Source organism: Callorhinus ursinus, unplaced genomic scaffold (genome assembly GCF_003265705.2).
Source record: "Callorhinus ursinus isolate GAN/ISIS: 27379988/994484 unplaced genomic scaffold, GSC_fseal_2.0 scaffold25, whole genome shotgun sequence".
NCBI lineage: Eukaryota > Metazoa > Chordata > Mammalia > Carnivora > Otariidae > Callorhinus > Callorhinus ursinus.
The window spans coordinates 32,045,312-32,072,799 of NW_027397087.1; the positions used below are offsets into that span (position 1 = coordinate 32,045,312).

General features: G+C 40.8%; 1 protein-coding gene across 11 annotated transcripts in view; it reads left to right on the forward strand.

The window, feature by feature from the left end:
* The window catches only part of IQCH (IQ motif containing H), a 218,485-nt gene that overhangs the window by 13,588 nt on the left and 177,409 nt on the right, over positions 1–27,488 (forward strand). For 10 of the 11 annotated variants that reach the window (XM_025884587.2, XM_073877244.1, XM_073877245.1 and 7 more), the window contains exons 2-5: positions 2,341–2,463; positions 3,855–3,949; positions 11,620–11,737; positions 27,312–27,428. In XM_025884587.2, the coding sequence (XP_025740372.1) occupies positions 2,341–2,463; positions 3,855–3,949; positions 11,620–11,737; positions 27,312–27,428 (453 nt within the window). Of the gene's footprint in view, positions 1–2,340; positions 2,464–3,854; positions 3,950–11,619; positions 11,738–27,311; positions 27,429–27,488 lie in introns of those variants that run through there. The other variant, XM_073877247.1, reaches the window with a different exon arrangement.

Sequence of the window (27,488 nt, forward strand, 5' to 3'; positions counted from 1 at the left end):
TGGATCTATTTGAAGAAAGAACAGAGATTTAGAACTTAATCTTTGCTCCTACCCAAGTCTGATGACACATTTCCTACAGTACTTGTCTCTCTTGTAATTAGTATACAAACAGATGGGTGGTTATTGAGAGGGGAGAAGAAAATATCAGGCAAGAAAATAAAAAACTCTTGAGGAAGATTAAGAGAGCAATTCAAATCAATGAACATTTATTAAGTGCGAGTTATGTGGAAAGAGTTTCACTGGGCTTGACAATTCAGAAGAAGAGAATTAACATTTGTTCAGTGCCCTCCTATGTGGCTGGCCCTGTATGAAACACTTTCCGTACTTGAACTCATTTTATTCTTGCCACTATTCCAACAGGTAGCTGTTTAGCCCCCTTTGATGAAAGCACCAAAGGCTCTCAAAAACTAAGTAAATGCGTCAAGCTCCGTAAAGGAAGAAATAGGATTCTAGTTCATATCTGCCTGGTTCCAAAGCCTACATTCATTCATTTTCACACACACATTGCCTTATTTTTACTCAACAATTCTATGAGGTAGAATAATTCTTTTTTTTTCTTTTTGTGGTAAAGAAATCAGAAAAAAACATGATGGTGTGCAAGGACATCATGCGACCAGCGATAGAGCAAGGAATTATGTCCATTTGCCTTTTACTGGGCCCTTACTATGTGCTAGACCGATTACATATTATCTCATGACTCTGAGTAGAAGTGTAATTGCCCACATAGGGCAGAAAAAGAAAGCAGCCCTTTGGTTCCATGATAAATAACCCAGGACAGTTTCACTCCCCCCAGCTGTTGACAGGCATAATTACAGAATGATACGTGAAGTTACAAATACTACAAATACTAGAGCTACAAGAAGGAAATGTAATGCCTTCTAAGGAAGAACCAGGAAATGTGGGTCTGGAAAGTGGGGCTTGTCCTTGAACTGACTCTCTGTACTTTGCAAATGCCTTTAGACAATAGATGGTAAATCAGCTTGCCGCAGTAACTTGGACGAAATAATCGAAAGAAGTACATCTTCATCCTTAGGGCCTACACGCAAACAGTAGGTGTGTTCCGATTTCAATCTGTGAGCCCCAAAGGCTTTCCATGACAATTTGTGCAGAGTACAAATGACCAGATGTGTTTACCAGACTGTGATGCCCATCAGTGAAAAGATGCAAATCTGATCTTTTGAATACTTGACTCCATGGGAATTTTCCAAAGTAATCGATAACACAGCTGGATCAATGTGTATGTCCAGTTATACTAACAGAGAAAAGGTAACCATTTCAAAATGCCTTTAGCAACCCAGTCTGCAGATTGTTATTGGTGTGACTATTGCTGAAACAGGTGTTGGGTTCATAAATTTGCATAACAAAATGTTTTCCTTGTGGCAGCAACCCATACAATAATTGGTGCCATCTGTATTTATCTATTGAAGTTTGGTTTCTGATATGAATGCAAAGAATCTTGTGGTGTCTAATCTCATAGCACCCAATTTATTGAGGGTGGTAGACATTGGAGAGGTGTTCATCATTCCCAGGGAAAATACAGATTGAAGGAAAATGTTGAAGTGATAACGTATGTTGCTATTTCTTCACTGATCATTTTCATTTCTGACTATGTGAAACAGAATCAAGGCCACACACCTATTAGAACTGCTTCTTCAGAGCAGTACGTGGGGAAGATCCAGCCAGAATGGAAAACCAAGGGGCTCTGTCAACCTATTTACAATTCCCTTTTGAAAGGCTCTGCTTGCTTGCTTACTTGCTTGCTGAGAGAGAGAGAGAGAGAGAGAACAGGGCAGGACAGAGAGAGGGGAAGAGAGAGAAATTTCAGCAAATTCCATCCTAAGCATGGAGTCCAACATGGGGTTCGATCTCACGACCCTGAAATCACGACCCGAGCTGAAACCACAATTTGGACACTTAACTGACAGAGCCACCGAGGCACCCCTGAAAGGCTCTGCTTTCACTAAAACCTCTCATTGCTAGAACTTTTCTGTTTTCTTACCTCTTAACCAGTGAGTAGAAATCTGAGTTTGGAGCAAACTTCATATCAGCTGAGAAGCAGAAGCGATCTGAGTTGCAGTTTTATTTTGGACTTGTTTCTAATGAGGGGAAGGAAAAATACAAAATTGTATGAAAGCTTAGTTTTTTAAAATCTGAAAGACAATAATGCAACATTCTAATAAAGAATATCTTAGAACCATGAAGACAGTCCTTTTCAGTGAATATCATAAAATCTATTTGATTGTCTCTAGCAATTCAAGCAAATTGCAGATCTTTAAAATAAATGTTTCAGGTGAACTCTGTATGTATTCCTTCAATATTTTATATTTTTTATACCTACAGGTCCATGAAGACCTTTATCAGTTAAAGGAGAAATTAACAAATTTCTCACTTGAGGAAAAAGGAGAGGCTCTAAACATTCAGAATCTTGAAACTGCAATCAAAAGGACGGAAATGGGGTTGAAAGTAAGTAGAGCTTTAGATATTAAATAAAGTGCTGGAAGGAGACAAAGATTCCTCTAGAAGAAAAGGACTGTGGTTCTCACTGGACCCTGTCTAATTCTGTAACAAAGATGGACTTAGGTTGGTCAGCAGCTTTCTCATTCTGTTCCTTTTATTAAAATCATGATTCTTAACTGATTGGTTGGCATCCTGTCACATTCCACAAAGAATTTAAGGTGTTGGGAATGTAAGATTATGCAGTGACAACCCCTAATGTGTGGTTTGATAAAAAAGAATTAAGAATTTTTTAAATAACCATTTGTCCAACAATATGCCTGACAAAAAAAGGATTCAAAGCAATACACTGCAGAGAGTTTCTATCAGATTCACCGGGGTGCTGAAGGATAAGAGTTTATTTTTCCCTAAATAGCTTAAGTATTTTTAGATTAGTCACTTTTGTGATATTGTGATCCAGTAGGTAGAGCTAAAGAGATGTAGCAATTTTGGGAGAGAGAAATAAAGTACACAGGGACTTCATCATTATAGATGGGTTGAAGGGCAGATAATATTTAGACCAGGATAATATTTATTTATAAAACAAGGATCTAGGGGTGCCTGGGTGCCTCAGTTGGTTAAGTGTCTGACTCTTGATTTCAGCTCGGGTCATGATCTCAGGGTCATGGGATCAAGCCTCATGTCAGGCTCCGTGCTCAGCGGGGAGTCTGCTTGAGATTCTCTCTCTCCCTCTCTCTCTACCCCTCCCCACTGCTCTCTCTTTCTCTCTCAAATACAAGGATCTATTAGCACATGGGTCCAAATAAGGACCATCTCCATCTTCGAGAGCTTGAACTGTCACCGTCCCTGCTCTGGCCTGACTTTCACTCTCCCACGTTGTCAGCTTCGCAGCCCAGCTCCTCAGGCTGTGAGAGATGTGGCGTGTTTTGTTGCCTTGTCAAACTGGCACACCATTGTCCTAGATTACCTGACAGTGAGAGGGCTGCACCCAGCTGGAGTCTTTGGGTTGGCCATTTTAAATAATCTGTTACCTAAGGGCCACATTCTTGCCCTGGATGCTTGAAATCCCTATAAAGGAAAGACATTACTCCATATCCGTCCTGCCTAGTAAGCTTACCTGGCTAAGCGATTTACTGACTATTGTGCATGGTTTAATTTGTGAAGAGTGCTACAGGTCATTTAAGCTCTGAGTCTCAATTGTTTATTATGCTTTTTGGGATAGTTAAAGTCATTTAGCCTCGAGATGCCCAATGATACTTTAGGCATGCAATAAACGCATAGCATGTTGTGTCTTTTGGCTTAATTACACAATTCAAAGCGTTATCCTAATGAAATAAAGTAAATTAGCTGAGTATCTTAAGTCCGCTGTAATGGCCTAAACTTTAGCTTTTCTGTAACAGATTCACATCGAGAAGTATTTAAATGTTGTAAACCATCATGTGTTAACGACTCCTATTGATGACAATAATTTATATTCTCCTCATGCTTCCAAGTGGTAAGTAAAAGAGCCATTTTGGGGTCCAAAATAAGTACAATAAAAAAATAATAACTTTTCCCACTCAGGTCAGATGACCATAAAGATAAAATATTCTTGGCTTTGTTCATATCCATGTTTTGGTATAAGAAGTTAGTGGCAGCATTTGAACTTTAATGAAGTTTATTCCAGGTTACTCTTCTTGCCTTCTAATACTTGACACCATGACAATTACTTCAGGGTCCTAGTTTTGGTGTTAACTATTTTTTTTAGTAAAAGGTATCCAAAATTCAACTCCTAAAGGAAATATTTTAAGTTATGATAGCTGAAAAGAACAAACTATGTAGCAATTACAGCCACAGAGAACCAAGCAGAAAGGTTCAGGCAAAGACCTTTCTTCTACAGTTCTTCTCCCTTGCCAAGGAGTGTCCTTGCCCCTTATTAGGCTCTGGAAGAGTGAAGGAAGACTTCACTATTCACTGGGGCATGGAGCTGGCTACCAGAAGTTGTTCTTGGATCCTTTCTCTCCTATTCAAGACAATATTATGATCACTGGCCTCCCGGCAGGAAGGTAGGAACCTGGCAAATTTGTAGAGCTTTGCAAGCCTGGGGGAGCATCTCCATCATGGCTGTGAATGTATGCTGCTAAAGTAGCACATGCAACTTGAAAATGAAATGATAGGAGCCAGGTCGAAAACTGGAGAAAAGTCCAAACCGGTCCTGCCTAGTAAGCTTACCTGGCTAAGCGACTTTAAAGCAAGCAGGCAGGTCCTGGGAGTCACAGGGAGTAGCTGAGGGAGGAAGCTAAGCAGCAGCAGGAGATGGAAATGGAAAACAGGAGAGCCAGGAGATCAGGGACTGTTGTCTGTGACCAGTGGGTTCCCGGGTTGATAGTCACACCGGACTCTGCACTTGCAGGGGTTCCCAAGAGACTATCATGAATAGACTTGGCCTCAGAGTCTACGTTCTGTTGGGAGTTTTCTATGCAAAGCTGTTTGCAGAACCCAGAATTCCTGCAGGTTCTTATGCCTGGGGGCAGTGTGACTGGCCAATTCATTGCATTTTTCTTCTGAGGTTCCATGACAAAAGTCCTTCTAATACCCAAGTGAGAAGGTGGTTTTCATTATTGATGGCAGGACTCACTAGGGGACAGGTTGCTTATCTCAACACTGCTCAGGAGGCCAGAGGAGGAGACTTAGCTTATCAAAGTCTTGAGTTGGAATAAGCCAGACCTGGCCTTTTATCCCACATGGCTGTTAGTTTAAAAATTGGGGCATGCATCCATAACATGTGTTTATTTATACATTGTATACTTATCCTAGGGAGTGAATACATTATAAAATACACCGACCAAAAAAAAAAAAAAAAAAAACACTTAAATAATGAGACAAAGAAGATTAAAGTTTAAAATATTTTACTTTATTAACAGCACAAAACTTTCTTTTGCTAAAAAAGGTTATTAATTATAATGTTCTGGTTGCTTTATCTTGGTAATCATGATGGCTTTATACTGGCTGTAGCTAATAACCTGAAACACACTCTACGCTTCATGGAGATTCAGCATGGATGCTGGTTGAATGGGAATCCACGGTTCAGTTAGTCTTCTGGATAATTTTTAAGTTGGTGGTACGGGGTGGAGATTTGGTGGACTCTTCATGAGTTTGATTGGTTTATCATCATTTTTGCTCTCTAGCATGGCTGAGGAAAAGCTCATGCTATGAGTAAGTGTCCGTTCTGGCATTTTATTTTTCACTGATGCCCAGTTTCACTGGCTTCAAAATACAGTCTGTTTCTTTGCAGGAATCTTTTTAAGACACCTGTCCATTTTCTCAGGCTTGAGTGAAAATGAATGAATAGAATCCATAAACTCACTCTATGAGTAAACTCCAGAACATTCTAATGCTGTCAAAAAACATCACACAGACCTCACTGTTCGTGCCCTTGTGGTTTGGAGTCTCCACTCCCAGGAGGCCTCCAGAACTGCAGGGGACATGACCACAGGAGGGATCCAGGGACAAGCTGAATATTAAATAGTAGCAAAAAGTAACTTCTTATTTTTATTTCTTCTTTTACATATTTCTTATTTGGTGTAAATAGAAGTTCCTATACTCTCCTCACACAACCAATGGCATTCTCTTATGGATTGCCTGAGATGTGGGCATCCTGTTTGAGAGACCACAGGTCTAGAACAACGGTTCTTAAACTTTGGTTTGCAATCCTCCTTCGCCAGCCCCCCCGATGGTCCTGGATTTGGCATTTTAACAAAGAGTCTTGGTTATTCCTAATGCAGATAATTTGTGCTTAGAATCCCCGTGACAAGCATAAGTCCCTGGAATCCGTATTCTTTGGGCCACACAGAGGGTCTGCCTCTGTATGATCAAGAGCCTGGTCCTGGAAATTCAGCTCCCCCATTGCTATGAAGGGTTGGAGTAAGCCTCTTGCACTAGGAATGAGCCACAAGTGGGCCCTGGCAGTCAGGCCACTGCCACTGTCTGCTTATACCGTGAGTGTGCTGGAGTGTCAGAGGCCAGGAGTCCAGAGAAGCAGCTCTTTCTGAGAGGGGTGCTATATAATAAGGACCGTGGATCCCCGTTGCTCCCTTGACAGCAAGCACAGTTGCTACAGGTGACTGAGAATCAACATTGTTCAGAGATATGGGGCTTCATTCCATCTATGGCAATCCAGGAAATCAGGAGAGTTCATTCCAAATGAATTCCAATACTGTCCCTGGATATACCTTAAAAAATGATTTAGAACAGGCCAGATACAATCATCATCTTTTCATCATTATTGTGAATTTCATCATTGTCACCAACAGCTTCATAACACTTGACAGTTTGCAAAGGACTTTATTTTACCCTATGAGGCAGATATTTAACCTTTCCTTTTAAAGATGTGCATACTGAGGGTCACAGCAGGCCCGGGTCGCACTAGTCGTTGGTGGTGAGGCCCAGACTCAAGTCCGGTCACCTGTGTGCGATCGAGCGCTCTTCCGCACCATGGCCACCTGAAAACCAAGAAGCTTAATTTCCACAAAAGATGGTTTTCTTTTCAGCAAGAAGGGAAAATCTGGTCATTTTGTCCAGTAGAAACAAAAATCAGGAGGGACACAAAGTGATAACAATTGTTGCCAGCAAATGCAAGATTTTCCCCGCCGTCATGCAGAAAACAACGAGGACATTATCAAGAGTGGTCTATTTTCTCCGAAGAGCTCAAAGAGCTTTTGTATTGTTTTCAAAATATGTTCCATTGCTATCCCACTTTGGCAGTGATTCTTCTATGTCAAAATGTCGTTCTTCCTCTCACATGATTGGCTTTCACGGATTTTATTGCTCATAATATGTGCTCACACTGCTCTTAACGACCATGCTTTGTTATTGACACTGGGAGGGTGACTACCATCTGTACCCACACGATCAGAACTGCATGGAAATCTTCATTTTATATTCTGTTGTGCCAGTGTTTGAGAAGGGGGAGCAAGAACAAAGCAAATAGATAACTGAGCATCAGTGAGAGGGAAAGAAGAAGTATTGCATGGTGAGCGTCCATCAGAAGGTACATTCTCCTCAGTTGATGAAGCATCCCGGAGCCCAACCATTGTGGGCTGTTACCCGGCGGTACATGAATCCCACTTGTGTAGACTGTGACTACATCCTAGTCACAGGGAGAGGTGAAGCACAGGGAACAAGATGGTAATGCCTGGTGGTCTGTGTGAAGGGTTTGCGGAGGCTAACTGTTCTTTCCATTTCTCTGTGGGTTTGAAATTTTTTTAAACAATAGATTTTTTAAGAAAGCAGCATAAAATGAAAAACCAACTGGGAAAACATCTGCAACAGATAGGACACAAAAATTGCTAATAGTCTTTTAAAAAAGAGCTCCTGCCAATACAAAAAAAAACAAAAACCCAAAAACAACTTGACATAGAAGGACATCAACAGACTACTCACAGAGATAGAAATGCAGATAAGCAGTAAATATGTGAAAAATGTTTAACCTCACGGGGAAGCCAGAGAATGCAGAGTAAACAATATATTATTATATTTTCTTTACAAATTAGCACAACAGATCATTTAAACCATCCTCATACTCAGGGCTGATGAGGTGGCAGTAGGATGGGAATACTTTGATTCTACCACTGAAGGAATAAGTTGGCCCAAAGTCCTTAAAGGCAATTTTCAACAGGTGTGAGAAGCTTTTTACAATTGTCATTTTTTAATTTAGCTGTTGTACTTCTAGGAACTTCTAGGAAATAAGAGAGACACGTGGATCTCTGTATAAGTTTGTTCACTTCAGTGTTCTATTTTATAGCAATAAATATGGAAATACCTTCAGTGTTAACAATTAAAGCATGATTCCGTCTATAGCACATCTATGTGTGCATTGCATAGCTATTAAAACTGATACTGTCCAAGGGGCACCTGGGTGGCTCAGTCTGTTCAGTGTCTGCCTTTGGTTTGGGTCATGATCCCAGGGTCCTGGGATCAAGCCCTGCCTCAGGCTTCCTGCTCAGTGGGGAGTCTGCTTTTCCCTCTCCCTCTGCTCCTCCTCTACCCTCCTCCCCTGCTTGTTTGCTCTGTCTCTCTAATAAATAAATAAATAAATAAAATCTTTTTAAGAAATTTAAAATTAACACTGTCTGAGAAATTTTAATGACATGGAAAAATCCTCACAGTATATATTGAGGGGGAGAAAGCAGGATGCAAAATTGTATCTCAGTTCAAACATTTTTTTTTTAAGACTATTTATTTATTTGCAAGAGAGAGAGAGAGCACAAGCAGGGGGAGCGGCAGGCAGAGGGAGAAGCAGGCTCCCCACTGAGCAGGAATCTGGATGCAAAATTCGATCCCAGGACTCCAGGATCATGACCCGAGCTGAAGGCAAACACCCAACTGACTGAGCCACCCAGGCATCCCTCAGTTCAAACTTACTTCTAAATACATAATGTGCAGAAGTGAAAGGAAGATGGTGTAGACATACTTGCCCCTATTCCTTCTGATAAATACAGCTGTAAAGCCTGGATGTTATATACAAAACAAACTTAGGAAGACTTGGAAAGAAGGCAGGCCAGTTAGGGGCCCTGGGACCCAAGGAAGGACATAATGGTGAGGGCCCTGGATTTTCTTTTTGCTTTGTGTATCCTGTTATTGGTCTATATTGTTTTCCTTCTCTCTGTAGAGCTTCTTGTGACATTTCTTACAAGAGAGGTCTCTGGTGACAAATTCCCTTAGCGTTTGTTTATCTGAAGAGGTCTTTATTTCCCCTTTGCCTCTGAATCATAAGTCTCACTGGACACAGAATTCCAGGTTGGTGGGTTTTTTCTTTCCGTACTTCAAATAGTTCACTCTTCTCTCTTCTTGATTGTATGGTTTATGAAGAGACGTCTGATACAATTTATATCTCTCTTCTATAGGTAAGTTGGGTTTTTTCTTTGCCTTCTTTTAAGATTTCCTGTTTGTTTTTAGTTTTTCATAGTTTGAATAGGATATGCCTATGTATGTTTTTTAAGGATTTATCCCAGCTTGGTATTCTCTGAGCTCCCTGCATCTGTGGTTTAATATCTGTCATTAATTTTGGAAAATTCTCATCATTACTCAAGTATGTCTTCTGTTCCTTTCTTTTTTCTTTTTCTGATATTCTCATTATGTGTATGTTATACCTTTTATAATTGTCCCACAGTTCCCGGACATTCTTTTTTGTTCATTCCTCTTTCTCTTTGCATTTCAGTTTGGGAGTTTCTATTGATGTTTCTTCAAGCTCATGGATTCTTTCCTTGGCTGTGTCCGGTTGATTAATAAGTCCATCAAAAGCATTCTTCATTTCTTATGGTGTTTTTGATTTCTAGCATTTCCTTTATATTCTTTGAGTTTCAGTGTCTCTACTTACATTACATATCTGTTCTTGCATGATGGGGCTACTTTTTTCCACTAGAGTCCTTAGCTTAATTAATCACAGTGATTTTAAATTCCTGGTCTGCTAATTCCAAAACCTCCTGTCGTATCTGATTCCGATGCTTGCTTTGTCTCTTCAGACTTTCTTCTTGCCTTTTAGCATTCCTTGTCATTTTTTTTTGAAAGCTGGACATGATGTATTGGGTAATAGGAAATGAGGTAAGTAGGCCTTTAGTAGGAGGTAAGTAGGCCTTTATCTGGCTAGGAGTTGGGTTGTGTTTACTGTAGGTGTCTGCGGCTTCAGTTGCCTCAGCTGTCTTTGCCTTTGTGTCCCCTGGCGTCTTTGGGTTTCCCTAGAAACTTCTTCCTAAGTAGGTCTGAGCCTTGAAGTCCTCTCATCTGTGATCCTCTGTTATACTGATGACTGTAGATGTACTGTGCTGGGGGGAAGCATTCAATACTCCTTGATCAGGCTCCCCCATCTTCCCATGGGTCTGTACCCCCAGACTGTTACCTTCACAAGTTTTTCTTGGTTATTCCCCCTCTTAGGTGAGACAGGAAGCCTGGAGGGGGCTGGAGTTAGCTAATTGCCCTTCCTCAGGTCAGATAATTTTCCTTGAGAGCTGGCCTTTAATACAGAGAACAGAACGAAGAACAGAACTCTCTGGGACTAGTTTGAAATGGTTCCTTTTCCCTCCCCACTGCTAGAGGCAGCAAGGGATTTTCTTCAGTCCTCACAACGAGAACATGGTGGGGCTTCTAGAGGTAAAACTCAGGAAAGTGTGCCCCCTCCTGCCCCCCCACCCCCCACCAAGCCTTGGCCCCTCAGAATTTAAACACTCAAGCTAAGGCACACTGAGCCTCTGGCAATTTGTTAAGTGGAGTTTAACTGTTCTTGCCAATACCAGCTCCAACAGTAGACTCCCTCTCTGAAGCTTTATCCAGGTCTGTCTCTCTGTCTCTGTGTCTCTCCAGTTTTCAGGGCAGTCGTTTTCCTGTGACTTCAATTCTCTGATAGATCTAAGAAGAATTGCTTTTCCATTTGCTCAGCTTTTTCTTATCGCCCTCATCCTCACAATACCTTCCAAGGTCTTTACATGTTGAAACAAAACCAGGAGCCCACAAACTGCTTTTTAACGATAATTTCACAGATGTGGGCATCACAGTAGAGTCAAGAGATTGAGTCATTGTGGTTGAGTTTAACTGATCTTAATTATGTTGACCGTCTTAAAGAACGGGGATCTGCTTTCCAATGAAAAGTTTTAAGACATACATTACACACACACAGCTCTTACAATTTTATTTTGTTTTTATGCTGCTCTCCCATGGAGCTGCCCACTGCTTTATAAGGAAGACCTTTAACCGGCCTTTGATCCTTAGTCTTTGCAGCTCTGTAAAGTAGAAGTTTAAAGAACATAAGTGCTAACTGCTTAGAGACCAGCATTTTGAATTTATTTAACATTGGCTATTCTGTGATTTGGCTTTACAAATAAAGTATGCTGTATTTTTCTCTACTGAGAAATGTTTACAGTGTAGTAATTCTATCAGTTGTGGGTCATATAAACTCAGCCAAAGATAAAGCTTTTTATTCATGCTATAGTGGTCATTATCAGACTCAGAAGATCTTATGCTTAATAAAACAAGGGCGAATTAATAGTGGTAAAAATGCTAAAGTTGGTTTATTGTAATTACCAATGGAATAGTTTCTGTAAAATCTAACTGAACTAGGAAGCATTGTTTTAAAATTACAATTTGTGAAGATAAATTCAATTTTAAATTTTTTCTTTCTTTTTTTAAACTTAGGTTGCTTCCAGCTGTAATTGATCAGAAATCATTTATTTTCCCTCTAGAATCTGAGGGTAGACTTTGGCAAACCCAAAGACAACACAGTACATTTCCACATGCCTTTCCGAGAATAAAGGTAGGAAGAGAGACATCCATAAAGACAGAAAGGGGATGAGTGGTTGGGGAGGCTGGGGGGAGGGGAGACTGGGAAGGGACCTCTGATGCATATCAGGTGTCTTTTCGGGATGGTGAAATGTTCTGGAATTCGATAGTGGCAATGGTTGCACAATTCTGTGGCTCTGAATACCTTTGAACTGTACACTTTAAAAGGGTAAATTTAAGGTATATGAATTATGTCTCAATAAAGCTGTTAGAAAAAAAACTTTTTTAGAGTAAAGGCAGGAAATTTAGTTTGTGTTCTAAATGAGGGAACATGCCACTGTTGTTTCAGATATGTTCATGGCACGGTCAGTTTCTACCACACAAGAGCTTTCTTCAGAAAGCAAAATATACCAAACCACAGTGCCTTCACATTTTTAAATGAGCAATAATCACACCTCACAGATAAACCAATGACTGCAATGCTACCACATGCACAGCTAGAATTTTTGAACAGAGCCCTACAAGGAAGGTTTCCAGGTGGCAAGGGCTAGAGTTCATGGGTTACTGATTTTGCCTGTTGGGTGCTCTTGCAATTGGATTCCTGTTCCCGATTCCTCAAAAGTGGGAACAGCTCACCTCCTGTCAGGGCTTGAGGAACACTAACTTGATTCACCTTCAGAATGATCCTAGAGTGACGTGCTCTTGTTGTCTTCATTTCACTGATGAAGAAGCCAAGATTCAGAAATGTTAAAGAAATTGCCCGAGAGGACACAGCTAGTAAGTGTCAAAGGCAAGATTATGTACCCAGAAATACAGGGATAACCACTGTGGTAGCCCTTTTTAGATAATAGCTTTGTTGAGGTATAATTAATATACCATAAAATTCACCCTTTCTAAGTGGACATTCAGTGGCTTTTTGTATATTCACTGATTTATGCAGCCATCATACTGTGCCTTTATTATAACGGTGTTATCCGTATTTTTCCTCTATCACACTTGACAAAATCTGTAACTAGATTTTTTTTAAATGTCTGTTTTCCCAGTAGAATATAAATTGAATGAGGGCGGGAGCCATGTCAGTCTGTTCACTGCTGTATATCCCCAGGGGCCTCTCGATAAATGTTTGTTAAATGAAGATACGAGACCAGAGGGCCCACCCCCATGTCCAGTCAGTCCTGGCTCCACGACCTTCCCCAAGCAGCCCGCTCCTACCTTCTATACTGCCTTTCCAACACTGAGTCTGTTCGGCCACCATCTGTGGAGTATTTACTATGTGCCAAGCACTGTCAGAGGCACATGGGGACAAATGATGCCAGGTCCCTACTCTCAGAGCTCACGTTCTCTTACGCCATGAGAAAGGGAGCTTAAATGTCTCACCACCCTTCCTATTAAGTCTCTGCATCTGTGAAATTTTTTTTTCCTCCAGAATCTCAGGAGGGTCACTGTTGGTCCACAAGTGGAAGATTAGAGCTCTCTGGTTTGTGGGGACAATGAAACAAAATATCTGAAATTAGGACTATTTAGAATGTATAGCTGCTATTATTATTTCAGAAAAAAATAAAACTATGGCCCAGAAATTTATTTTCCTGAAAGAATTTTGAATCCTGGCAAACGATCACAACAATAAGAAATCTTCTGTGCTGAATAAAACCCCAGAGTTATTTTAAATACTCTGAGCATGGGTGAGCTCCATTTAAAAGGGGCACGGGCTGTTTCCTACCCTGGCTTTACCTGCAGGGCCTAGATCCCTATTGTTGTTTTATTTCTAATATCAGTGACATCTGCTTAAAAATGCATAACCGCTGACACACACGATAGCCCTAATTTTGCATTGTAAACTCACTGACAGACAGTGCTGTTTTGGCAGCTGTCCCTGCAAGCCTGCTAGGCCAACTTAAGAGCTTGTATTATTAAGTAGCAGTGAAATCCAGCTGGGATATCACCACCTTTAATTGCCCACTGCCAACCTGTTCAGCTAGGTAAACCCCAGTTGCTTCTTTCAGCTCTCTTTCTCCAAAGTAGATAACTATTTTTGGAATTCCATTTCACACCAAAAACTTACATGACAAACCATTAGGAGTTGCTCAGTTATAATTAAAAGTCATAATTAAGAATTCTTTGGACAGCTACATGTGCATGAATGAAACTGGACCATTTTCTCACACCATACACAAAAATAAACTCAAAATGGATTAGTGACCTAAATGTGAGACCTGAAACCATATAACTCCTAGAAGAAACCAGGTAGTAATCTCTTTGACATCAGCCTTAGCAACATTTTCCTAGATATGTCTCCTCAGGCAAGGGAAACGGAAGCAAAAATAAGCTATTTGGATTACACCAGAATAAAAAGCTTTTGCACAGCCAAAGAAACCATCAACAAAACACCAAGGCAACCTACTGAATGGGAAAAGATATTTGCAAATGGTAAGGGGTTAATATCCAAGATGTAAAAAGAACTTATACAATTAAACACTAAAAAAATGGGCATTCCATAAAAATATTAAAAAATGGGCAGAGCGCCTGGTTAGACATTTTCCCAGAGAAGACATACAGCTGACCAACAGACACACACAAAAATGATCAACATCACTCATCATCAGGGAAATGCAAATCAAAGCCACAATAAGATATCACCTCACATCTATCGGAATGGCTAGAATCACAAAGGGAAGAAAAAAGTGTTAGCGGGAATGTGGAAGAAAGAGAGCCCTCATGCAATGTTTTGTGAGAATGTAAATTGGTACAACCACTGTGGTTGTAATTGGTACAACCAAACTGTATGGAGGTTCCTCAAAAAATTAAAAATAGAAATACCATATGATCTAGTAATTCCACTATTGGGTATTTACCTAAAGAAAATGACAACACTCATTCAAAAAGATACATGCATCCCTATGTTTATTGCAGCATTATTTACAATAGCCAAGATATGGAAGCAGCCCACGTGTCCATCAATGAATGGATAAAGAATGGATACACACACACACACACACACACACACACACACACAGCGGGATATTACTCATCCCTAAACAAGAATGAGATCTTGCCATTTGTGACAGCATGGATGGGCCTCGAGGGTGTTATGCCAAGTGAAATAAGTCAGACAGAGAAAGGCAGATACTATATGATTTCATTTACATGTAGAATCAAAAAACCAAACAAATGAACAAATACCAGACTCTTCTTTTTTTAAATGAAATTTTTTTTTAAAGATTTTATTTATTTAATTGAGAGAGAGAGAGAGAGACAGAAAGAGAGGGAACACAAGCAGGGGGAGTGGGAGAGGGAGAAGCAGGCTTCCCGCTGAGCCGGGAGCCCAATGCGGGGCTCGATCCCAGGACCCTGGGATCATGACCTGAGCCAAAGGCAGTCGCTTAACCAACTGAGCCACCCAGGCGCCCCAAATACCAGACTCTTAAACCTCCCCTGTGGCAACCACCAGTTTATTCTCTGTATTGACTCTTAATAAACTGGTGGTTGCCACAGGGGAGGTGGACGGGGGTTGGGTGAAACAGAGGAGATTAAGTGATACAAACTTGCAGTTATAAAAGGTAAACGCATCGGGTTGCCTGGGTTTGTTAAGCATTTGCATTTAGCTCAGGTCATGGGATTGAGACCTGCATTGGGCGGGCTCCCTGCTCAGCAGTGAGTCGGCTCATCCATTTCCCTCCCTGCTCCCTGCTTGTGCTTTCTCTCTCTCTCAAATAAATAAATAAAATCTTTAAAAAAAAAAAAAGTAAGTCACAGAGATGAAAAGTACAGCATAGGGAATATAGTCAGTAACACTGTAAAAAAAAGAATTGTTTATTAATTTTCTTTTACATTTGAAAAAGCCATATTGTGATGACTTTTCTTCACAGTGTATACATTTGTTCTATCTCAGCACCAGCTCAATCCCTCTTTGGGGCTCCTTGGACTATAGGCACACCTGTACTCGTAACAGATAAGGGAAGGATTTGAAATAAAAACAACAAAGGAGGAAGTAGGGGGAAGAAGAGAAGGAGAAAAAGTTTATAGGTTTATAGGCCAAGAGAGTATTTGATTTTCTTGTTGTATCTGGCAAGCCAATTCCTACACTGTTTAGACCAAAGGACCTACTTACAAACATGATGCAATTGGTATGTTTGTGGAGCAAGGAAGATAAACCCAACCCATTGCTTGAGAACTATTTCCTATACTACTTCCATAAAATGGATTCCTTAGCAGTCAAACAAACAAACAAAAAATACTGTGATCTAATACAATGTGGCAATGTGCAAATCTGTGTCTAAGATGGGAAGGCTCTGATTTTATGAATTTGGATCAAATCGAGAAAACGATTTTCAAACTTGGATCAAAATGAAAGTTTTGAGGACTTTGGACATTATGAAGAATAATATGGTGAGAGACAAAAGCAGGAAAAAGAGCAGGAAAGGGTTGTTTCCCAGACTGTTGCTGTGAGTCCTGCCTCACTTAGTGGTGGGTGGCAGGTTTTGCCCATGAGGTGGTAGTTAGCCTGCCACAGAGCAGAGCAGGCAGAAGAGAGCGCCTCCATGAGCCGACCCCGCCGTGAGCTCTGTCTTCTCCCAAGAGCAGCAGGTTAAAAAAATACCGCTCCTTCTCCATGGCTTTTTATTGAAGTGTTTTAAAATACAGACCTAATGACATCTCACCCCTCAGTGCTTTAACATGCATCTTTTAAAACGAGCATAGTCCAATGTGCCCATAACATTATCACACCAAAAAAGGAACAATAACTTGTGAATATAATAAATACTCAGGTCATACTCAAATTTCCCCAACTGATCCTCAAATGGCTTTTACCAATCCTTTATCCAAACCTGAATCTGCTAAGATCTATTCATTGCATTTGATTATTTTTTCTTAAAGCTCTAATAATCCAAAGCAGAGAGACTCTGTTCATTTCAATGCTGTCATTGGTGCCCAGCCCAAAGTAGGCTCTCAAGAGAGGACAACATCATGGTTACAAGTATGGGTTCACATCCTGGCCCCACCACGTCCTACCTGTTCCTTAACCTCTCTGTCTGTGCCTCGGTTCCTCGTCTGCAAAATGGGCATAAGGATAGTCTCTACCTCATAGAGCTGCTGTAAGGATGAGTTAACAGATGCAAATGTTTATAACAGTGCCCCATATGTGGGTGTTACGCAAATGTTCATTCTTACAATTTGCTGATGAATACTTGGCAACCTTAATTATGTACCTAATATGTGACAGACACTTTAGGCATTAGCCAAACCTCTCTGCTCTCATGGAGTTTACATTCTAGTTGGGGTCAGGCATTCCTTAGGAAAAGAAAAAATGATTTGCAAAGTAAATATATATGTAGTATGTTAGTTGGTGAGAGAAACCTGGGGAAGAAACGTAGGGGTGTTTGATGGTCTCCCTTGTAAGGTGACACTTGAACAGAAATCTGATGGATGTGACGGAATGTCTGGCTATTTGGACGGGAAGAGCATTCCAGGCAGAGGAAACAGAACACGTAAAGACCCTGTACTGGAATACAAATGATGTGGAAATGTTGGGGTTTAGAGCAAACGGTCAAGAGAGAATTCTCGAGACATCTTTGGTGAAAAATGGCAGCATTATTAAAGCAAAGGGACAGCACCAATGGGCAGAAAGAGCTGCACTGGGATTGTGAGGGGTGGCCCATTATATATTTTCAAGTTGGGAGGGAGTTAGGGATAGCGTTAAGTCTTTAAGGAATTTTGGAAGCAGGTTTCCAGGACCTTGAGGAGCTAGTGGTTGTTAGGAAAAGGTCATTTATTACTGTCTAGTAAATCTTTAGTCATGAGACCTTCAGATATATATCAGTAGGTCATACGCTTGGACGGTGATTACTAACATATATCTCAGGGGGCAGGGGGTAGAGAAAAAGGAAGTTTCCAAAGGAATTTTTATATGTTAAAGCAGACTTATAGGATCCTGGAGGTTGGGATGTTAAGTTAGGATTGCCTTTTGCCCTTAGCAAAGTATCAACATCGAGGCAGCTGAGTTCCTAGAGGAAGGTCACTGTGCCTGTCTCAATGACGAGTCAACGGGCTGTAGGCAGTAAGGAAATTAGTTGTTTCTTGTGCCTTTGTTTCCCACATCGTCAAGAGCAAAGAAGCTGGAGGGGAATATGCAGGGGGAGGGAAGTAGGAAAAGTGGGAGGGGGCCAGATGTCATGGGCCATTGTGAGGACTCCAGATAGCTCTCTGAGTGAGATGGGAAGCCACTAGGGTCTTTTCCTGCTATGAGGTAGAAGGGGAAGGGCAGCAGCGGGGGGACCATTTAGGAACCTGTGTGGCCATGATGATGAAATCCTAGCTCCTCCTCACAACATTTGGCGGAAAGGAATTAATCATCCCTGTTTCACAGATAAGGAAATGGAAGGTGGGAGATGATTCTAATTTAAAGCAAAGTGACAGCAGAACTGGCATTCAAACGCAGGTGTATTTGACCTCAAAGTTCTGGCCTTTCCTCACCATTGTTAAAAAATACAAAAACTTGAGCTCCCTTCCTGTGTTTACTACAGGGAAATCTACAACCAAAAAAAAAAAAAAAAAGGCAGGATAGACTCCTGATTTGGTTCACAAATGGCCCTAACTATCCCCAGAATTATCCTCAGGTATGTCCCTCCAAACTTTCCCAGAGAAACTTATCAACACACCTGATTAAGGTGACCTTTTTCACTTTCTGATTTGTTGCAATAATGCTAATGTAGCAATTATGAAGCCACATTAGAATTATTTATAATACATTAGGATACTCAAACATATGCAATACTGTTTTACTGTAACCAGTTACTATTCAATTGGCTTACACATACATTTTAAAGAGGTTTATACTTTACAATGTACAAAAGCTATAGCTAATGGGACAGATGATTAAGTGTGGTATTTGGGGCTATTCCTATCAAAAGTAGGCATCAAAAATAGGCCCTTAGGACTATATCATCTTTTTTTTTTTAAAGATTTTATTTATTTATTTGACAGAGAGAGGGAACACAAGCAGGGGGAGTGGGAGAGGGAGAAGCAGGCTCCCCGCTGAGCAGGGAGCCCGACGCGGGGCTCGATCCCAGGACCCTGGGACCATGACTGAGCCACCCACGTGCCCCAGGACTATATCCTCTAAGAATATTGCTTCTGTGGGAAGACTCGATTAGTTACATATTTATAACTTATGGCACCTTCTCCAGAAACTTAAGTTACTTATTACAAGTGCAAAGACTACCCAAATTTTATTATATGGTATTCCATGGCTCAATAACATTTCAAAGGTGGCATTCCAAATTTCTCATGCCTTGCTCCATGTCTTACCAGGAAATACTAACTTCTGGGCACACAGGAGAGCCATCATTCCCAACTCATCAGGGTAGTTCGTAGCAAAGGGAGGGAGGCCAGAGAATTAGCAATTGGCCCATGTGCCATAAAAATTGGACAGAATGTCACCTTTGGCACACACCACTGCTGTCCTCTGAGGACTCTGTCACTGAGGCACACAGTAATAACACAAACATAGTAAAACTAAAAAAAAAAAAAAAGCCTTTCATCACTGGTAAGCTATTTCCTCAAATATTTTAATTTTAACGTTCTATGTGCTAGGTGGTAGACATATGTATCTCTGCTGTAGGAAGCTCAGAGTCTGTAGACAGGCATTCTGCAGGATGAAGAGTGCTCTCATAGAGGTTTAGAAAAAATGCTCTGGTAGGCTTGGGGGGGGCATGCCAAATGCCTGGGCTTTGTTATAACCCATAAGTACATCATCTCTCAAATCTGTTTCAAGTAGAGGTGTCTCTGACCTCTGTGTCCTAGTCTGCCAGCTCACAGAGCATGTTCTGGCAAGAATTCTTCAACACTTTAAGGACCTTCACTGACCTCTCATTACTTCACTATTTATCACTTTTGCCTTATTGTTCTTTTCCTCCTTAGCTAGGTTAGGTTGCGTGCTTATGGCAGAAATTGTTGCTTCCCTGCCCGATACCCATCCTCCCTTCTGCATTACTAACAACTGTGATTTTGTTCAGGATGGCATCACGCCATGAGGACGATCCCTCATTTCTGAGCCTTCCTTGCAGCTAAATATGACCACGTGTCCCAGTTCTGCCCGGACTTACTGGAGCGGCAGTCTACTGGGGATTGGGTCTAGGGAAGGTTTCGCTTTCCTGATGAAAGGGTAGAGTCACAACTAGCATGTCCCTTCTCCTCTTTCTCCTTTCCTTCTGTCTTGAATATAGACATGACATCTGGAGTTGTAGCAATTGTCTTGCAACCATGAGGTGACAAGCATAAGGACAAAAGGCAACAGTTTGAGAAAGCCAGAAAAGAAAGGGGGAAAGGACTGGGCCCCGCTGGCTTTTCTGAGTAGCTGAGTTTTAGCCAGATAGAAGCTGCTCGATAAAGACTCCATTTCCCAGACTCCCTTGCAGTTGGACATAGGAACAAGTACCGGCCAATGAAATGTAAGGGGAGGTATCCTGGGCAGTTTTCTGGAAACTTCCCTAAAAGATATCTGGCTTGCACTCTTTGACCCTTTTCTTCCCCTTCATTTATCCTGCTGCCTGGAATGAAGCTGGGATGGCTGAAACTCTGTTAGCAAACGTAGACCCAGAGGAGGTGGCCCATATATCAGAGATAGCAGGAATACTGAGCTAGAAGGCGCCTGATCCCTAGCAACTTCATGGATTTCCAGACCACCCCTGAACAGCCTGTCTCTGGACTTCATATACATGAGAAGAATAAACTCTGTCTTAATTTAATATTCTTTCAGTTTTCAGTCACAAACTTAGTCCTAACCTTCCCATTACCAAGTTCATTAATTTTTCTATGTCTGGATTTATATTTTAGGTCTTCTCCTTTGTCATAGTGGAAGAAGTGTCCCTCCTCCTGTCAAGCTCAGTCTCTTATTAAGGCCTTTGCTTTTGCAGTTACCCTTTTCATTAACCATCGATTTCTCACTCTTCAACCATCCCCAGATCTTTGCATGACTAGCATAGTTTTTTTCATTCAGGCCACAATTTAACTGTCATCTCAGAGAGGCTGTCCTTGACCACCATATCCAAGGAAGCCTCCCATTCTCTATCCCACTTAGGGCAATCTGAAATTAAATTACACATGTGCTCACATGGTTATTATCTGATTCTTCACATTTCTTCAAGAATGTAAGATCCATGTGGACAGCGACTGTTTCTTGTTCACCAACACCTAGCAGGCTCTTAATAAATGTTGGAATGAATGACTGAATGAATGGCTTTTGTTGGGAGTAGAGAAAGAGAGGTGGAGGTTAGGGGAGGTCTCCCAGAAGAACTTGAGCCTGATCTGAGCTCAAGTTTGAGAGTAAAAGTGTGCCCAGAAGACACTGAAGAGGGGAGAAGAGGACATTCCCACAGAGGAAACAGCATGCGCACTTGCAGGGGTGGAGAGAACATGTATGTGAAGACAGGCTGGCTGGGCATGGAGCAGTCACGAGGGAATGGAGAAGACAGGCCCGATCATGCCACCCTAACGGAAACCTGGGGGATTTTAAAGAGGTAAGAGGCATATCTTAATTAGTGATCAGAGGTTCAGTCTTTCTAGAGGTTATGCAAAAGATGGATTGGCAGGAAGGAGACCACATAATGGCCATTACAGAGGTCTACATAATAATCAAGGAGGGCCTGGACCAAAGCAGTGCCTGTGAGGATTAGGGCGAGAGTAAAGGATCTGAGAGACGGGAAGGAAGTTGCATCAAGAGTGTATCAACTACATTTCTTTATAATGTGGGAGCATGCTCTGATGGAAAGAGGTTTTGAAGTCAGAGACATAAATCAAATCCTGTCTCCTCGCTTGGGTTTGTAGGACTTTGAGAAGTCCCTCAACCAAGTATTCTCATTGGTAAAGTAGGAATAATATCACATACTCCCGCTTGTCCTTTTGGTTTCTTTTTTTAAGATTTTGTTTATTTGAGAGAGAGGGAGCGGGAGGAGGAGCAGAGGGAGTGGGACAAGCAGACTCCACACTGAGCACAGAGGCCAACGTGGGGCTCGATCCCATGACCCCAAGATCAGGACTTGAGCTGAAATCAGGATCAGATGCTCAACTGACTGAGCCACCCAGGTGCCCCCCTTCTCTTGGCCTTTTAAAGACTAAAGCAGTTGGATCAGGACAGTACCCACCTATTATGGTGCTTGACACAAAATGAAAGCTGAAGAAATGTTAGCTCTCTCCCCCAACATTTCTCATAGTCTACAGTTCAGCTCCTACAGGAATCAGAAAACAGGAGGGGCACATCTGACCAGAAGTAGTTAAATCTAAAGGTTTTGTGAACCTGAGGCAGTTAGGCAGCAGCTGGGCAATCTCGAAGCAGCTTGGGGGTTAAGTGGTACTGGGATTGTCAGTTCCTCCAGCCTTCACAGGGAGGTAAGAGGGGCTGCCGAAGAGCATAGAGTGCTCAAGTTGAAACTATAACAAAACAATAAATAGTTAGCTTATAATCACCTTTTTATTTTATTTTAAAGATTTTATTCATTTGACAGAGACAGCGAGAGAGGGAACACAAGCAGGGGGAGTGGGAGAGGGAGAAGCAAGCTTCCTGCGGAGCAGGGAGCCCGATGCGGGGGCTCGCTCGATCCCAGGACTCTGGGATCATGACCTGAGGCAGATGCTTAACGACTGAGCCCCCCAGGCACCCCATCACCCTTTAATTTTAAATAGGACTTTTTACTAAAGAAGTTGTTCTTTGAATGGACACCAAAACATAGACAGAAATCCACATAACCAACATCCATAGTTACCATAATTTTATAATTCTTATTTCGTCTCTTCCCTCCCCTTTTTTGGTGCAGTCCTTCAAGCAAATCCCAGACATCGTATCATTTCACCCATAGCACTTCAGATAAGGACTTAAGAAAAACATATTATCACATCTAACACATTTAACAATGCATTAATACTATAGAATTCCCAGGCACAGTTCCGTTTCCCCCAATTGTCTTAAAGTTGTTGTTCTAATGTTTGAATTAGGATGTAAACAAGGTCCACACAGTGCATTTGCATCTCATTTTATCTACATTTCCCCCTTATCTAAAAAAAAAAAGTCATTTATTGGCTAGAGAAACCAGGTCATTGGTCAGATAGACTTTTCTTCGCTGTTTGAATTTGGCTGATTGCAATCTCATGGTGTCATCTTATGCTTTCTTCTGTCCCTAGTATTTCTTGTAAACTGGTGGTTTTATCTAGAAGCTTGACCAGATTCAGGTAACATCTTTTGGGCAGAAATAGGTCATAGGTGGTGCTGTGTACTTCCCCTTAGGGGATATCGGGAGGCAATTTCTTTTTCTCCTCTAAAGATGTTAAGATTGAGGAGCGCCTGGGTGACTCAGTCATTAAGCGTCTGCCTTCGGCTCAGGTCATGATCCCGGGGTCCTGGGATCAAGCCCCACATCGGGCTCTCTGCTCAGCGGGAAGCCTGCTTCTCCCTCTGCTCCTCCCCCTGCTTGTTCTTTCTCTCGAATAAATAAATAAAATCTTAAAAAAAAAAGATGTTAAGATTGATCAGTGGGTCTGGGTATTACTGGCTCCATCTACCGCCCCCCCTTTTTTAAATATTTATTTATTTATTTGACAGAGAGAGAGAGAGAGAGACAGCAAGAGAGGGAACACAAGCAGGAGGGAGTGGGAGAGGGAGAAGCAGGCTTCCCGCTGAGCAGAGAGCCCGATGTGGGGCTCGATCCCAGGACCCTGGGATCATGACCTGAGCCGAAGGCAGATGCTTAACCGACTGAGCCACCCAGGCACCCCTCGATCTACCCTTTATAAAATTCCCTGAATGGTATTAGTGACCACTGATGTTTGCCTAAATACATTATTTCATTAGGGAGTGCGAAGCAGCGATTTTTATAATTCCACCCTTCCTTCTGCATTTATTGGCTTCTATGAAGAACTGTCCCTTACTGACTCTTTGGTGCATCTGAAAAATAGATTTTTCAGGAAAAGCAGGATAAATGCTTGATTCTTTTCCTTTATTTACTTTCAAATTAACGTACCAATTTTATCAAGTAGGTTTTTTCAAAAGAGGGAAAACATTAAGAACTCGGGGTTTTTATGTATTTGTATTGTTTCCATCCATTACAGTCATTGTGTTTTGGCCAGTAGGCTCCTGAGTAGTGCTTTATTATTGCAAGATACTTACCATACTTTAGTAATTTCCCTCACAAACAACGCTGTGAAGGTAGGTATTATTACCTAGCTTTACAAATGAGAAATCTACATCACATGGCTTGAACCACGATTCAAGGTCTATTGTTCTTTCCATTAAATATAATAATGGTTGTAAGAATCAGAGCGTTAAAGGTGACTAGATTCTTTTTTTTTTTTCTTTCTGGTTTTAAGATTAAACAGCAGAGGTCTTTAACCAGTGGGAATATGATATTAAGCAATATACACTTTAGAAGGCATTACTTGGGGCAAACACTGTTGAGAATAATGTTATGCTGATGAATACTGTAACTTAGTAAATAGCCCGTCTCAACTTTGTTTGTGAAGCATTTCGATTTTGATTACTCTGTGTGGGATCTACTGCTCAGATGTAGGTCATTTTATGGCCTGCCCATGTCTGGGGAGCTGGTATTACATGCTGCCTAGTGTTTTTAATTCAGAACTTCTTTGAAAAGAAACCTTAGCCTCTTATGTTTAAACCCTTGTTTTAATAGCATAAGCTATTTCCTTCTTAGATAGCTTTGTGGGCATAGTAATAAAATAAATACCACAAAATCACTGATGAGATGAAAATTGAGCTCCCTGCTTCTGTGCGGCCATGTAGGTAAAACAGTAATTGGCTCTGATAATAACTTTTGTTCTTACAAAACCAAAGTCTAAATGAGAGTCACATTTGATATATCTGCTTGTAATTACTATCAGAAGGAGAGAATTCCAAGTTTGGATTGTTTAATGACTCAAGATAGATTAAATAGATGGCTGCCTTTTCTTGATCAATTCGAGAAAAATTTCTGAAATTATTTTTTATATTTATCTTGCTGTTGGTGAAAATTATCTTCCAGGGCTTGCTCTTCTGCTTAATGGAATGATGAATTTTGTTTTTCTTTTTTAAATTGACAACTGTTTTTCTTGAAAAGATCTTATTACTGGGTCTGATAATGCAGCTTATGCTTTTAAGTGTTTTCCTATGTAGTTCAATAGGTGGTTTGTGAAAAGTTTAGGCTATGAATGTGTTTGGTAGTGATTTATAGCAAAACCATTTGATACATTATTATTTAAATGTAGGCCCTTTTGTTTTTTTAAAAGGGAAATTTAATGTGTTATTATTATTTTGGTATACACATGTTTTGGTGCCAAAGTAGTAAATATTAGAATATTAATCATTTTAAAGGACCTCTCCCATTGCTTTTAGAAGCTAACTAATACATAACTGATATTACAACCTGTCATTTCTTTGGGATTTCTATTTACATTTGGATTCCTGTCCATAAAGATCTGTGTCCAGTGCCACAGAAATGTAACAATGAGCAGAGAACTGGATTTTGATGCCACTTTCCACAATGATTCTGTATTTGATAATTTCCTCCCTACACCCGTACCATAGCCACATGAAGTTGACGGAGCATAATAAAACTAAGAAAACTGCTATGGTCCACCGAGCCAATGAATTAAAAAGTTCTAACAAATCTTAGACATGATAGATGAAGCTTTTACCATCAGTTGTATCCAGGGTTCACATTTAAAACACACTCTAATTACAGAAACCACATCCAGTCAATATAATACATATTAGCAATTTCCTAATCCTTGGTAGGATGGAAATTATTCTGAAAGTTTAATTAAGAAGGAAAAAATTATGTTCAGGTATTAATTTCAATAAAAGTGGCACTCGGCTTACGCGCAAAAGCCCCGGAGTGGTGCTGTGAGTGTGGATTCCTCACAGAAGGAAAGCCATTTATAATTAGCACAACGTTGCTTTTGCAACCCCACATACTTCCAGGAGAAGGAAACAGCTAGGCTTTCTTGGCAACCTGTATCCCTGCATGGGTTAAAGTGGACAGCTGAGTGCCATTATTTAGAGATTTGGCTTAAAAACTGCTATTTAAAAAAAAACACACACACAAAACACAGAAGAGAGGTTTGGAGGCTGTGTTAAGAAATAACTTACCTGGACAGGATACATACCATAGGTATTTTTGTAGGCTTCCCCTTCACTTTGACCTTAGGCACAGCCCTGTTTATGAATGCTTATGATCAAAGAAATAGCTGGATCATGAATGAATCTTCCCAGTGTGTATGACCATTTTAACAATTGCACCAGATCACTCCCAGATCTAAGACACTCAATTGAAAGGAAAAATATTGTTTTAATTGCTCACAACACCTCCTTTCCAAAAAGTCACAGGGACCATGTATTTTAGGAATCCATTTATATGAAATGCCCAGAATGGGCACATCTAAGAGACAGAAAGTAGACTAGTAGTTGCCAGGGGCTGGAAGGAGGAGTAAATGGGGAGTGATTGTTAATGGGTGTGAGGTTTCTTTTTGGGGTGATGAAAATGTTCTGAAATTTGGGGTGATGGTTGCACAACTTTGTGAATATGCGAAAAACCACTGACTCACGTACTTTTAAAGGTGTGAATTTTATAGTATGTGAATTATATCACAGTAAAAAGTCACAAGACCTCAGAAAAGGTTGTGATGTCATATTCCTTAAGTGTCACCTTACCTTTTAGCATCACATCATAGAATGCCAAAGCAGGGGAGGGTGTGGGGGGGGAGGGGTGTCGGGGGGTGGATAGGGTGACATTTGGAGGGTAGGGGTGAGGTGAATAGTTCTTCAAGAGACCCTCAAATCTAACTGCTGCATTTTGCAAGTAAAGAAACTGACTTTCAAAGAAGGAGAGTGACTTACCCAAGGTAACATGCAGGCAGTCCACAGGAGGGCAAGATTGGAACCTAGCTAGGTCTCTCCCCTTTTCCACCATCACCGTGTTGTCTTCGCTGGTGGTTTATAGTTCGGCATCTCAGCAGTAACTAATTTGAGTTATTTAAAATGAGGAACACGTGGTTCAAACGACATGCTTTTATATTTTTTTCTAATGACAGCACATGTTTTTCCTATAGATAGCAAAATCTCTGTGAAGGAGTAAATAAATGCATTGTGGTAAATTCACCAAGTCCAAAGTGAGATTTACCTGTAAATGTCCCTTGAGGAAAATGGCCACATTAACAGACCAAGGGAGCCCTCTACCTGTGTGTTTGCAGTATAGATTTCATTGGCAAAATCCTTGACCTGGAAAGCCAAAAATAGATCGAGACCAGGTATTCTGGTCCTTTGTCCACCTTGGTTGGCTTCTGGTATTATTTTGGAGGAAATGAGTGATGTCCAAGGATATATTTGTACGAGCAATAGGATACATGGAGGAAAATCTACAGAAAGTTCCTTTTCTGTGAATAAAAGAGACCAATTAGCAGCCTAAATAAAACCAAATATATATATATATATACACATATATAAATTTTTGTCAAAAGAATTATACTAAAATAGTTATTTTCAAAGAACTTCACACTCCTTTGAGGATATAAAATGTTAGTAAGCATTTTTGTTCATTCAACATGAAAGTTTCATTGTTTCTTTGTTTCAGCGAAAGATAGGGTTGAATGTAAAAATCATGCAGGATCCTGAAAACATCCACCACAGAGCTGCTGTAAATGTGAACTACGGAATCAGTTTGCCATATATTAATCAGAGAAAAGCCTGTGTAAGTAATGACTTGTTTTAAAGAGCTCTTAATATTTTTTAAGAACCAAAAGTCCTATCT